The 15,436-nt window shown below is 39.1% G+C and overlaps 1 protein-coding gene across 1 annotated transcript in view; it reads right to left on the minus strand.

Annotated features, from left to right (window-relative positions):
- Positions 1-5,399: 5,399 nt before the first annotated feature.
- Positions 5,400-15,436, minus strand: part of LOC147621340 (homeobox protein knotted-1-like 2) — a 102,404-nt gene continuing 92,367 nt past the window's right edge. Inside the window, exon 5 of the mRNA XM_086824071.1 lies at positions 5,400-5,779. Within this exon, the coding sequence (XP_086680197.1) occupies positions 5,657-5,779 (123 nt within the window). The 3' untranslated portion in view covers positions 5,400-5,656. The remainder of the gene's footprint in view (positions 5,780-15,436) is intronic.

The following is a 15,436-nucleotide window of genomic DNA, read 5'->3' on the forward strand; positions in this document are numbered from 1 at the left end:
CCCCCTCATGCATTGTATGCTGCTAAAAATGAAGATGAAGATGATAATGTGATGCTGCTAATCCTATAGTGCTGATGATGATGCTGTTGTATATCATAATGATGATGAAGATGCTTCTGCCTACTACAAATCAAGGATTTAGACAGTTTATGTTAAAGATTAAGCCATGGCACGAGCGTGCACGTGACATCTCTACTCACCATATCACATCATAAGGAGACAACAAACCTCTTTGCTTCTTCTACAATTTACCTCACGATAGCAGCCCTCTCACCATCTCACATCATTGGGATGGTAGCCCTCTCTACTCCCCATCACCCCTCAAGTATTGCATCACCCTTGCCACCAAAGCTTGCACCACTCAGGAGGACAACCCTCTCTTCTCTTCTTTGCCATTCATGTACCACAACACTCTTGTCACCAAAATTTGCATCATCACTTCATCTTTCGTTGCCCACTACCACCTCCGAGTCCCTCTGAATCCACTGACATGAGCCTTTGACACCGACCACCTCGCAGAGTGCCTTTGCCTCACATCAATGAGAGCCTTCATCATCAACCATGTTTCAGATTGGACCTCATCTCGGCTTCTACATTGGTCTTCTACTCACAGTCTCCTCATCCAACCTCTTGTACATATTTACGCTTACTCACCCATTTAATGCTATGTTGTTTTTCTCTGATATTGCTCCACTTTAGTCAAAATTGTCTTACCAAAACTATACCTTCAAAGATAAGATTCTGGCTGGTACATCACACCATCGAGACGGTAGCCCACTCTCTGCTTATCTTCACCATCATAGACACCACTCGAGATGACATCCCTCTCGACTCTTCACCACACCTTAGGTACACAGCACCCTTGTCCCCACCAGAGCCTTCACCCTTCAGGTACGCCCCTTCAGGTACGCAACACCCTTGTCACACCCGAGTCTCCACCCTTAAGGTCTTTTAGCACCCTTGTCAACAGAGCCTCCTACACTCTTTAGGTCTTGTAGCACCCTTGTCAACAGAGCCTACACCCTTTAGGTCTTGTAGCACCCTTGTCACCAATTCTTGCACCACTACACCACTCGGGACGGTAACCCTCTCTGCTCTTCATCTACCACCTCAGGTACTGCAACACCCTTGTCACCAGAGCCTACATCAACTCATTTTCCACTGCCACTACCACCTCAGAGTGCCTTTGCATCCACTGACCTGAGCCTTCAACACCGACCACCTCTCGAAGTGCCTTGTCTCACATAGACGCGAGCCTTCATCTCGACTGTGCTTCTACTCTGACATCCTTAGTGCTTGTGCAGTGGTCTTCTACTCAGAGTCACCTCTCATCAAAGAGTCTCTTGTACATATGTTCACTAACCATTATATATAGAATCACTCACCTATTTCATATTCTGTTGTTTTTCTCTGATCTCTCGTACATTTGGTCCTTTCATCCTTTTGCCCTCACATGAGGCATATATGAAGTTGTGAAGATCCAGACATGAAGGCCAATAGCATAAGCTTGGCCAACTAGCATCATCATTCCATATATATAGAAAAGTGCATCATCCATTTTAGTTATCTCCTTCTTCTTAGTGTTTGTAGCCTAAGGAGAAAGAGAATCAACAACATAGTCAATATAGTTAGCATTCAACATTCAATTCATCTCTTGCCTTCTACATAGAGGAAAACCAACATCCAAAGGGTGGACCTCAGCATTGGAGAAAGGAACAGTCATTCATCATCATCAGCACGCCGTATCTCTCTCTTCCCAAGAAGGATACTCATTTACGACAGGCATAGAAGCAGTGCATTACCTTACACATGAAGCAACGTGAGTCCGCTCTGAAATAATATCAGATGATCTGAGTGCTGGATTTGCAAAAACTAGACACCATGCGTCTATAGGAAGCATGTAGTTTGCATGTAGGACGGAGCCAACCCTTATTAGGGCTAATCTAACAAGAGGAGGTTGCATTCCTTGAATGGACAAGAGGTAGGTGAGCACCATTCCAAAATGTATTATGAGCAAGCATTTCCATTCACAATGAATCACTGCTCATAGTCCTTTACATAGTGTGGCTTATTTGATACGAAGCAACGGGCAACAAACACTAATCATTTGTCTGCTTGAAGAAGCAGCGGGCGTCGATGTTGAGAATGCAGATGACTCCCACAAATTCCCGGGAGCCATCTAATTTGGGTTTTTTTTTAATTCCCAGACCGTCATTTACGCAATGTATGTATAAGTGACGTCATATAAATGATATTTTCTCCAGTATACAAGCATCGATGTCGACATCATTTAAATGAAGCATAAATAACCATTGGCTAATGCGACAAAGGTTTGCGATGATGCATTATCACATTCTAAATGCATTGCTTAAGTGACGTTCGTCATCATTTAATCGACATGTTTTTAAAAACCCATCATTTTGGACCCGTTTCTAAGGGGGGATTTTGTTCTAGTGTAGATTCTGTGTTAAGAAAAAACATAGCAAAGAGAATTGCTTTTTGAAGCAAAAGATCAAATCTTTAATTATTAAAGATAATCAAGAAAAGTAAGATGAAGTGAAGGCCTCAGCAAAAGAGACTAATCTTTTGGTTGTCTTCGATTGGACCTTTAATGCTACTCTTGCTACCAAGGACCTCTTGGCCTAACATTCGTTAGGAAACCTCCAACTAGGATATATATCAAATCTCTTGATATTAGATCTTTGATGTATCTAGATATATATCACTTGTTACGGAATCTATGTATCCTTGACATTGTATCAACAATCCCTAGGCATTCGGATATTTTTTGTATAGAGAGATTTGTTGGAGACATGCTCTCCTACCATTTATCATTGTATGGATTCTAATGCTAAAGGATAGCTTGTAGCCTTAGTGTGCGAAGACTCCTTATGACTGTACTAGTGTGTGTTTGTGTATGAACAACTTCTTAGGGTAGATTTGATCTTGTATAGGTGTGTAGGAAGCTTCCCTAGGAAGACTAGTCCTTGAATCGATTAAGTCGAAAGATACAAATGCAATTCCTACAAAAACACATGTACTTGCTGGAGCTTTTATATATATATCAATACAATCTACATTGAGTCATTCAAACACTGTGAGCATTATTTTTCTCTCTGAGCTCTTTCTCTCGTCTTGATCTCTCTGCTTACTCCACGATGGAGTTCTACTCTGCAAACCCTAAATCCTAGAGAAACTATGTACCAAACTTAGAAAATAGGATTTTTAAAATGATGATGATTAGTATAGAATTAAAAATAATCAATATTAATCCAAACATAAAAAATACAACTCTAGAGATGCACTATGAAGAAACCTTATATATCACATGCGTTCAAGGGATATTTTTCTCTAAGCTCTCTCTCTCTCTCTCTCTCTCTCTCGCCTCAATCTCTCTTCTTACTCCACGATGGAGTTCTACTTCGCAAACCCTAAATCCTAGAGACACTATGCACCAAACTTAGAGAATAGGATTTCTAAAATTATAATTAGCATAGAATTAAAAGTGATCAGTATTAATCTTAATATTAATTCAAAAATCAAAATTACAACTCTAGGAGCGCACTACCACTTGCATTCAAGGGATATTTAAAAACCCCTTCCTCGTGAATTTTTTATGAATAAAATGACCCTTTTTTCATTACGAACTTATGAATTTTTTTAAAAAATCATTTCAAAAAACCCCTTCTGTAAATGTATTTCTATAAATCTACCTTAAAATTTTAAATTAGGAAACCCCTTCAGTTTAACTCACCTGCTATTCTTACATATTTTTAGGTGAAACCCCTGAAGATAACACCAATCTCAAAAATTTGTGTAAAACTTATTAAGTCTTAATCACCACCAAGATGAAATCCAAACTAAAAAAATAAAAGCAAAGCTCTGATACCAATGCAATGAAGGGATCTAGCTGTGATACTAATGTAACGAAGAGATCTACTCTAATACCACTGAGAAGAACGTGATCTACTCTAATACCACTGAAAGGATGCTAAACCTAAATTAACCTAGATTTAGAGAGAAAAATAATAATTTTCATCAACATACCACGACTAGTTCCAAAAGGTACAATAGGTCCAAGGCTAGTGCCTTTTATAGTGATCCCAAGGCCAACATGCCCCTAACACCACGTGAAAGTGCTCCTAAGCACCATGTGCTTAAGCCCACCCCCATGTTTATGTACCTCTTCCAATTCCCTAACACCACATCTGTAAATACTCCCAAACACTACATTTGTAAATAGTCCCGAACACCATGTGCCTATGCCAATCCCTCGTGTATGTGCATCCTAAAATCCCCTTTATTACACTCTTTTTTTCCACTAGCCTTTGAGAATTTCTAGTCAACCTAGTTTAAGATATTGCACTTTCAAAATGTCCTAGAAAATCTTACCTTTTAAAAGGTACAACATGCTATTGGTAGATTTCGTGTCTATTTAGGATGTCCAATTAGGATGGACAAAGCCATGAAGCAACTCCTTATTACTTGGTGCAATGTTGCTTTGGCCATGGAGGCTACGAGCAGGCTCCACTTTAAGGACATTGAGGGTCATACCATCATACTTAGTACAAATCCAAATAACATTATGTATGAGACACTACTTTTGGGGCCAGCTAACCATGCTTTCCATTCTTCTACTAAGTGAAGATTTTTTCCCTTTAAAAATTTATTACCAATTGGTACTCAATGTGGGAAAACTAGAACTAATGGATTTAGTATTATGTATACACATAGATTTCTATCTGCAAGGCAACCGTATCTTATCGTTTATCTTGTCATCTCATTTTTTAAATAGATTAAAATCAAAGAACTAGTAATTAGGAAGGGATGCAATTGGATTAACACAACAAACAAGAGAGATCAAAACATTGCTATAGGTCTAAGCATAGAATGGATTTTCTAGAAACTACAATATAGTGATAATTACGCATGATTTATTTGACAAGAGTACATAGTTTAACCCTTTGCAACCTCATGTCAAATTTGCACTCAAAATTTATCGCTTCATTTTCAGCTTACATTGATAGTTCCCTTGCGTCTCCACTCTTTGGTCGATATAGATGTGCCATTTCTTAATTGGATTGGTTTTGATGATGAAAACATGTATGATAAATGTTGGGTTTTAGAACTATAATGCATGAAAATGGAAAATATATCCTTCGCCGGCTTTTAATCACTTCAATGTTGTTGTTCGCCAGCCTGCGAACTCTCCTTTCTTCACTCACATTTCTTAATCCAGCGCCTAATCGATGCAAAGCTGCGGTTGTGTGGACTAGTCTGAACCACCATTACTGTTAAATAGGGCAGGATTAGGAAAACAAGAGAGAACAGTATCTCTCTCTGAGGGGCCTGCTTGAGAGAGAGAGAGAGAGAGAGAGACAGAGACAGAGATACAGAGATGCAGTTTCAAATATGGTTCATAATTTCCGAAATGATATGAAGCACAACGAACGAGCATATGCAGGTAAAATAGTTGCGTCTTGCGGCGGCCTACAGTATAATTACAGCATATTATGAACCTGGAAATCTGATGCCCTCCTGAAGATCGCCAAGTTTTCAGCCTGGCAATAATAATGCAGAGCTGAATAAATTGAAGGTATCGTCCATGGGCTACTATCTACATGCTTGCATTACAGTGAATCATCACGGCTCTTGGTCATATCACATACTGCATGCCTTCCGAGGGTTTCCAATGCCTCTTTCGTTGATTGATAAACCAGTTGTTTATCTGTTTCTGATCCAGCCCAGTTGTTTCTGCCAAAGTCGCCTTGTCCGTCTCCTGCACAAATTTATCAGTGACATCCTGTGATTAGACGTGATCTGCTCAGACAGAACTGCCCCTGCCCTTGTGAGAATTGAGGGTTTTAGTCTGTCTGAAAACGTGAGAGTTTGCGTTAGGGTTGAGGATACATTTTCGGGTGGAGCACATGCCCCACCCATGCTATCATTCGTTTCAACAAGTGGCAATCCTATCATCCACGAGAGAAGTCACTACTTATACAATTAACAACATACCTTCATTGTTGGCCTTCAATACAAACAATAACAATAAATACTTGAGAATAGTTATCTAATGCCATCTTTGGAGGACCGTTTCCTATGAAAGCTCTTCTTTGATTTTCTTCCTTTGTGCTCCATGTCAGGAAAAAAAAAAACAGTCCTTTAGTGTAGTTTTCACGGCTGAAATATAGAAAACCTGGTTTCAATTTTGCATAGCCTTGAATTCGAAGATTCAAAGTTCTAAAACTTTAGTTATAAAACTGTTTAATCTATGCATTTTTTCAATAAAAACAAGTCAAGTTTGAAGCACATTCTTCTTTAAGTTTTCACTAGTTAGTGTATTTCTGACACCGTGTGTACTCTTTTAGCGACACAAGGAAAAGTGTGAGTTTGAGTCAATAATGACGATATATTTTGGGTGGAGGATTTTGTCCTACGCCCTACCCATGCCGGCCGCCAAATTGTTTAGTGCACATTCATTTTAATGAATGTGAATGGCAATTCTATCATCCAAGAGCCAAATCACTGTTTATGCAATTAACTTCAAACTTGCATTATTAGGCTTGAATAAAAACAATAACAATGAATACTTGAGGATAGATAATGCCATCTTTCTTTCTTCTTGGAGGACCATTGCTATTATGGCATCCCAAAAGTTTATCTTTGATTTTTCTTTATGTTCATTTTGAGACAAAGGGGAAAAAGTGAGAGTATTCTGTCCTCTATCTGGAGGACATGCCCTAACCAAGGTTCAGGAAAAGATGGGTTCGTTTTATTCTAAGTGTAGAGGAGACTCGGAGAGGCATCAATCTCTATATGGCAAACATGGAGAATGTAATCCGACCCCAAAAAGATGCCTTTGCACTGAATTAGAGACACTTTATCCCAGTCCAACATCCGGATCCCTTCTATCTTTAATAAGGGCCAAGTCCTCCTCCTTCAGTTTGTAGGTCTATTTGAGCCACTTGTCTTCCCTCCAGTTTCGTTCATTTAAGTCCCATATATCACCCCAACTCTGAAGTACACAATAGAGGCCATGAGGATGAAATTCAAAACTTTGATTCCACTTGCCATTCCATGTCGGAAGCCCATCCATATGTTAAATTTTGCCTTAATTTTGTTCAAGACCCATGCCCACCTTTGATGAAGTGTTACCTTAAACCCTATTGGGATTCCCAGAAGCCTAAATATATGACCTTGTATCACTTTACATCATCCTTGGTGCAAAAGCCAATCAAGGCATCCCTCCATAAGCACCTTGATCCCGATTTTGTTGTGATTGATATTTGACCCTTAGGTGAGATAGAAGGTTCACATGCAAAACCAAAAGGTCTTAATGGATAGTAGGTCATTGTGAATCAGCCCATGCAAAACCAAAAGGTCTTAATGGATTGGAGGTCATTGTGAATCAGCCCATTTGTGTTATCTACAAACTATTGTAGAACAAGTTGTCTGATTGTGGATAGAAGAAACTCTTTGAAGGCTTCAAAGAATTCATCGGGAGACCATCAAGTCTAGCACTTTTACTGACCTTCAGAGAGGCGCCAGCTCCATCACAAAGATGTACACCTCCAGTTGTTTAGCCAGTGATTAAGGGATGACTACTTCTCGATATTAAGAAACTCTTTGAAGGCTTCTCTTCTCTCCTCACTCTACTCCGATGGGAGGCTAAAAATCTTTATAAAATGTTTTTCAACCTTGGAAAGGTTTTCTTCTGTGGATTGATTTTTGTTTCCTTGGCATCCTTCATCATGGGTATGTAGTCCTGCTCAACATTTTTCCTTAGGTTGGCAAAGATCTCCTTGGAGGGCCTCTCTATTTTGCCAGGTTACCAATCCCTTAGAAAAAATCTGAGGTGTTCACAACTAATCTCCTCCTCGCTCTTTGGACTCTCCTTCACCTAAATGTATTCAGCATACAGCTGAGTGTGCCCCTCCAAAGTGGTCATGTCCCACGTAGCTGTACTAATTTTAGTGACTTCTCTTTTAACATCATTCAGAAGTTTCTAAGAGTCTTTAATGGCAGCATCAAACCATGCTGTGGTGGGGAATTTGCTCTCATTAAAGTGTCCCTCCCAAATCCAACAGCATTATTTTGCTACTCAGCAACAACTTACAAAAAGGACCCCATGCCTAAATCAACATTGCCCAAAAATAGAGCACCAAAAACCAAAATATATGGAGGTGACTTATGTGCAGGGTGTTGCCAACCATCCTCTCTCCACCTCCCACAAGCTTTCTGTGAAAACTTCACCTTCATGAGATGTTTTATTTATTCACCCTCTCTATCTGCATCTCCTCTCCTCTCTTTCTCTTCCGCTCTCCTTCCCCTCGTTTTCCCTTCCTCTCTTTCCCCTCTCTATCTCCCTCTCCTTCTGCTTAGCTCTTTCCTCTCTCTTTCTCTTCTTCTCTCCTTCCCCTCTCAATGTCCACCTCCATCTCCCTCTCTTTCCCCTCTCCTTCTCCTCTCTCTTGAAGTTTTTTCCCTCTCAAGATTAGGATTAGGATAAGAATTAAAATCAGGATTACAAACCCTTCTTTTCTTCTTTTGTGTTTTGTAGAGTCTCCTATGACACCACCAATTGATCACTTGCAAGCCCCCTTTAAGGTAATATATATCCCTTCGTTTTATTGACTCTCTTTTTCTGGAGGGTTTTTATATATTTCAGGATTTTTATGCGTAAGGATTTTCATGTTTTAGGAGTCATGCATTTAAGCCTAATCAAATTCATAAGGCTTATATGCATACGATTACACATGCATAGGCTCATGTAAATGCCTCATGCTCTCGTTTTTGCATCTTGTTTATTGTAGATCTTTCACTTTTTTTGGAGCTAAGGCATCTTCTCTGAGGTAAGATCCTAAACATAATTGTGCTCATCCATCTTATCTTTTTATTGCACCCTTGGGTGTGCCAGAATGTAGGATATAGTAATGCTTAAGCTTGTTCTCATGGCCTTATGCATATGCTTAAGCTTTACACTTATCCATAAAAACATATCCATAAGCATAAGGCTTGTGTATAAAACATAAAGCATATGCTTATGCATAAGCCATAAATCTCATTCCTATCCATAAGCATATGATGATGAATAAAAAGCTTTATGCTTATGCATACGCATAAGCTTATGATAAGAATAAAAGTGAAGCATAAGCATGAAACATACACATAAGCTTATGATAAGCATAAGCATGAAGAATAAGCCTTATGCATAAGTCATAAAGCTCATTCTTATGCATATGCATGATGCATAATCCTAAACATGAGGAATGGGACTTAACATGAGGCAAAAGCATGAACCTTATGCTTTTTGCATGAGGAAGCAGCATAAGCATGAGGTACGAGACTTAGCATGAGGCGTAAGCCATAAAGGGTATGCTTATGCATACACCATAAAGCTCATGCTTATGCATAAGCATGAAACATAAGAATGAAGCATGTAGCATAAGACTTAATGCATAAGACATAAAGGTCATTCCTATGCATAAAGCATATACTTCTACATAAGGAGTATGCACAAAGCCTAACGAATATGCATAAGCACATGCCTATGCATAAAGCTGCATAAAGCTTTATGCTTATGCTTATTAGCATACGCATACACAGAACCTTAATGCATAAGCATATGATTATTTTCTTATGCTTGTGGTTTTTATTGATTCTTATATATTTAAGGATTTGTTCATATATCATCAGCCTAATGGATAAGGCTTAGCACAAGCCTAATGTATGAGCCTACAACCGGTTTAATATTTAGGGATTAGCATGAGCCTAATGCGTAAGCCTTAGCATTGATCTCATGCTTACCTTGACATCTCACCGTTTTTGTATTTATCTCATGTTTTCTATTAAAGCTCTCACACAAAATCTCCACATGCTCTTTTTCTAATTATACTTTTCTTGTTTGTACCCCATTGGGTACTGGTGTTTAGTCTTAGTATGCATATTCTTTAGGATTAGTATGCATACTCTTTAGGATTATGACTTATGGCTCTTATGCAAAAGGCTTATGCATAAGGTCTTATTTTTGGTGGCATATTTTGCACGTACTCTATGTTTTCCTTTTTTTTTAATATCCTCTACGAGTTGTGAGAGATCTTCGAGGTTGATTAGAAGAAGATGATCAATTACTATTCCCCTATTTTAGGGGATTCTTGAAGGGGGGCACCCTAGACTCTCCCCCTCCTAGTGACTATTTGAAATCCTTGGGCTTCCACCTAGGAGAACTTTCTTCTTTGGAATGGCCACTTTATTTTCTTCTTTGTTTAGGAAATTCCTAATGAAGTGCTCATGTTTTCCATGATTAAAGCACACATTTAAAAGTTTTTTTTATAAGGGACCCGTTGTTCAATATAGATTCATTTCCCTCCCAAACTAACAAGGATTTTATCAGATAACTCTTAACTAAGGTCAACTTCATGAGCACCTAAGGGTGACATCATGGATTTAGGTTTAATTGTTGCATTGTCCTAGTAGGAGCTAACCAAGCAACTCAACTATGATCTTGAGCAATAGATAGAGATGAAAGGAAAGGTATGGGAGCTCAACTCACATCATGCATTTGGATGTCTTGGGGCCATAGAGGGAGAAATTTGGATGTCTTGGGGCCATAGAGGGAGAAATTTCCTGCCCACTTGAATAGGGATAATGAGTAGCTCTGCAACATCCATTGGCCTACTTCTAGGGTGTTTATAGGCATGTCTTCTTCCTACAGGTCGAAGTGGTAGTTATGGAGTAGATACTTTGTGTACACTACTATGAGGATGATTGAGTTCTAGTTTCTAATCCAAGACCTAAGGATCTCAACCGGAGGTTTGGCTCCATGACAGAGGTGCGTGGCACCAAGGTTTTGAATCCATGACTTCCTAGTGGTAAATCATTTCATCTATCTCTATTCATTCAACCAAACATGTTTTGTTGATGTATAAGTTTGGGATTATAATTATAAAATGATATTAATTGTCCAAGTGTCCGCTCTAGAAAGCACAGTGTCGTGTGGGTAGGCTGATTGAGGGTAACCAACAACAAATTTTGCTACAAGACAAAGGTCCCCTATATGTATCATGGGGCTTGAGTGAGAAGTCTCAAGGAAGGTCTTTCTTGATAAAATTGTAGACCTCTTAGTACATTTTCTTTCTATATCCTTGCATTGAAGCTTAAAATTCTTCCACAAGGTCTCTTGCATAAACTATCTTACAAATCCAATCAAATGAGTAAATCTAGCTTGGTGATAGTCATGTAAATCAAACTACCTACTATGCACTTATAAATAGTAGAATCCTCCAAGAGATCACCTCTATCCTTAGACGCCATGTATCTACTCTAATGGCATTTAGTTATGGTACACCCTCTTATCACATACTCCAAAAATATATCCAATGCATACTACCTCGAGAAAATCCGAATCCCATCATATATTTAATTTACGTCTATATCTAAGAATTATCACAACTCACCCAAATATTTCATCTCAGACTTCTTCTCAAGAAGCATTTTATCTCATGAATGTTATCATCACTCTCACCTACGACATTGATGAAAATCAATTCATCCACATAGATAACTACTAGCATAATCTCCCTATCAAGATTTCCCACATAAAGTGAGAAATCAGCATTGGATATCTAAAATCCAATAGTGTCAAGATACTTCCTTGTCTTGTGTGACCATATCATATAAGGCTTTGTGCAACCTGCGAATGAAATTTGCATGTGTATAATCCTGCTATCTTAGTAGTGGTTGAACCATGTAAACTTCCTCTTGTAAGTTACCATCTAAAATTATATTCTTTACATCCATCAGCTACAACCATGGAAATGACTACTCTCACGGTGTCCATCACAGTAACCGAGGTTTGTACCTACTGTCGAAGCACTAGGCGCTCACATGGAGATTGACATGCATAGTACCACTAAGAGCATCCACCGCATGGTACATATATTCTCACAATCGATGCCGATAGATGCTAAGGTATTTATACATCAACATTGATTCTTTAGGTTTTTCAAATTTTGTTTAGATCTTAACATCTTCTTTTCTATATTTTTAAATTAACGATGGTTGATTGTGTCATGTAAAGTCCCACATCTACAAGAGAGACTCACACAAGAGTTGCTAGAGACAAGAGTAGAGATTAATTGTCTCATAGTAGCATTGCAGACGGTAGAGGCAACCACTACAGAGGCACCTCAGCAGGCGAGAGATTGACATCCACCTGGCAGGTCTCTCTTCTTGTATGTAAAAGAGTTATAATTAAGGTCTAAACTTATAAATTTCTTTATGTTATACCTAATTATAGAGACTAATAAACTTTTGTATGCTTTATTTTTAAAGCACGCTAGGACTGAGACAGAGAGTGCTAGAGACAACACCAAAGATTGATCGTCTTAGAGTAGCATTGTAAACAGTAGAGACAACCACTACAAAGGCACGTCAGGTGAGAGAGATTGATATCCACCTAGTAGGTCTCTCTTTTGATATGTAAAAGAGTTATAATTAAGGTCTAAATTAGTTATAAATTTCTTTATACTATACCTAATTACAGAGACTAATAAATTTTTTGTATACTTAATTTTTTTAAGCAAGTTAGGACTGAGACAAAGAATCCTACATATTTGGGAGTTATGCAGGTCTTCTGATGTAACAATGCCTTACTTATCCTTGTATTCATTATGGAGGTTTTTTCAGACCTCACCCTCTAGATGCACCACCATTTCTCCACAACGCCTGCTACACTCTATGCCTCAAGGACATAGATAGTACCGGTGGATATTCTCTAGGATGTGGATATTTTTTTCCATTTGTCCTACATCACTAGAGCTACTACATTTCTCGACATGTCCCTCTTGCCGAGCACGAGTCGAGCTGGCCACATACAGAGTTCTTGGCATTGATGACCTTCACTCAGGCTTCGCTCAAGTTGATGCTAGGACTGGCAAGCCTCTAGAGTTTACTTACATCAACTAGTGACTTATGAGTCAATGCCATCGACGACAAAGTTCACGAATTTGATGGATACCAAAGAGTCCTTCCGAAGAGCCGTCTCATAGCACACAAAAGTGTGGGTGATGATGGTCCCACTGGCATGGGCAATAGTGGTGACAGCAATGCTTCTTCCTATGAGCACTGTATCCTTACAACGAAGGAGATTACACGCACAGCATGACAAGCACAGAACATTGCTGATTACAGATTTTGGGTTTACAGACAAAGACGTCTTATAATAGTAGGACATCGAGAGAGGAAGTGGATTGTGGTAGCTAATGGGACTTGTGAGCTCTTGAGAACACCAACACCAGCTTACGATCACCTTTGAGTTTGAACTCTGAGAAGAGATTCAATGACCTCTAATGAGAGATGGCGATATTGATTGGGTGCTCGTTGATAGTGATTAAACGGAGACTAGGTGGATTAGCTCACTTACATCATACTGGTATCTCATTTACATTGTTCTTTAATCTACTGATACAACTAAACCTAAAGTAACTGGGTTAGCTCACATTCTGATGTACTCAAATGATATTTATATTTTATGAGTTATGTCTTTTTTAAAGATCATTGCATTTTCGTTAATGTTCATGGTTTATAGTTTTTTTTTGCACTCTCGCAATCATATTGTCTATTGAAAATCATGCTCTTTACCATGCCATCGTATCCAAACATCTCCAATGGTGATCAAGCCTTGCGAGCATGTTGAGAAACTCCCCCACATGCTCCGCAAAGTTTGATCACCATCAAATGATGTTTGGAATGTAAAGTAGTGCCAGTGTGTAATTTTTAAGTCTCTTAGTGCTCAAGAGGCCGTGGAAAATCTCTCTTCACCATGCCATCATACCTAAACTTTGTCTGATGGTGACCAAACTTTGCGAACATGTAGAGGGATCATATATTAAGTAGCGTCTAGTGTCCAATTTTCAAGTCTCATGGTGCTCAAGAGACCATGGAAAATCCCACTCTTCACCATGCCATCGTTTTCAAACATTATCCGATGGTGACTAGACTCACAAATTTTGATCACCATCAAACGATGTTTAGTATATCAAGCAGTGCCCTATCTAAAATTTTAAAGTCTCTTAGTGCTCAAGAGACCATGAAAAATCTCTCTCTTCACCATGCCATCGTACCCAAACTTTGTTCATGTGAGGGAGTCCCCTCCCACATTCCCACAATTTTGTCACCATTGGAAAATGCTTGGTATATCAAGTAGTGCCCAGACTGTGTGAAATTCTCAAGTCTTTCATTGCTTGAGAGACTATGAAAAATCCCGCTCCTTCACCATGTCATCATACACAAACTTCCCCTGGTGATTACCAAAATTTTATGAGCATGTGGAGGGGACCCAATGACCAAACTTTGCAGGGAAATGACCTCCCTACATGCTTGAAAAGTTTAGCCACCATCAGATGAAGTTTTGGTAAGATGACCAAGTGAGGAGTGGTATTTTCCATGGCCTTTAGAGCACTAAGAGACTTGAAAATTACACATTATGTATTTTTTGATTTACCAAATATCATCTGATGGTAATCAAACTTTGCGAGCATGTGGAGAAGGGGACCCTCCAATATGCTTGCAAAGTTTAATCACCATAGGACAAAGTTTGGATATGATGGCATGCTAAAGAGAAAGATTCACTACCACCTCGCGAGCACTAAGAAACTTTAAAATTACACACTGAAAACTTCATAATATACCAAACATTGTTTAATGATGACTAGACTTTATGAGCATATGAGGAGGAGGGACCAACATTATCTTACAGTGACCAGACTTTACGAGCATATGCAAGGATCCTCGCACATACTCGTAAAGTCTGGTCACCATCACAGGATGTTTGGGTATGATGGCATAGTAAAAAGAGAGATGTTCCTTGCCCTCTCAAACACTAAGAGCCTTTAAAACTGGACACTCGATGCTACTTGATATACCAAGTATCATCCAATGGTGACCAAAATTTACAAGCATGTGGGAGGGAACATCCTCCTTAAGTGCTCGCAAAGTTTGCTCATCAGAAAGATTCCTCTACATGCTCGCAAAGTGTGGTCACCATCAAACAATGTTTAGGTATGATGGCATGGTAAAAACCAAGATTTTCCATGGCCTCTCTAATACTACCACACATGAAAATTACACCACAAGATCTACTTGCTGTACCAAACATCATCGGATGGTGACCAAACTTTGCAAGCACGTGGGAGGAGACAATAACCAAACTTTGCAACCATGTGGAAGGGTCCTAGACGGTGACTAAACTTTGCAAGCATGTGGAGAGGTCATGACCCCACCATATGCTCGCCTAACTCCTCTTCATGCTCACTTGGTTTGGTCATCGGACAAATTTTGGGTATGATGGCATGGTAAAAAGTGAGATTTTCAACAAACAATATGATAACCAAAGTACAAACATAGGAAAGTTCAAGGTGGATTGGCATCTTGGGAG

Source organism: Cibotium barometz, chromosome 30 (genome assembly GCF_041138505.1).
Source record: "Cibotium barometz isolate CiBa-2024 chromosome 30, ASM4113850v1, whole genome shotgun sequence".
NCBI classification, from domain to species: Eukaryota; Viridiplantae; Streptophyta; class Polypodiopsida; order Cyatheales; family Cibotiaceae; genus Cibotium; species Cibotium barometz.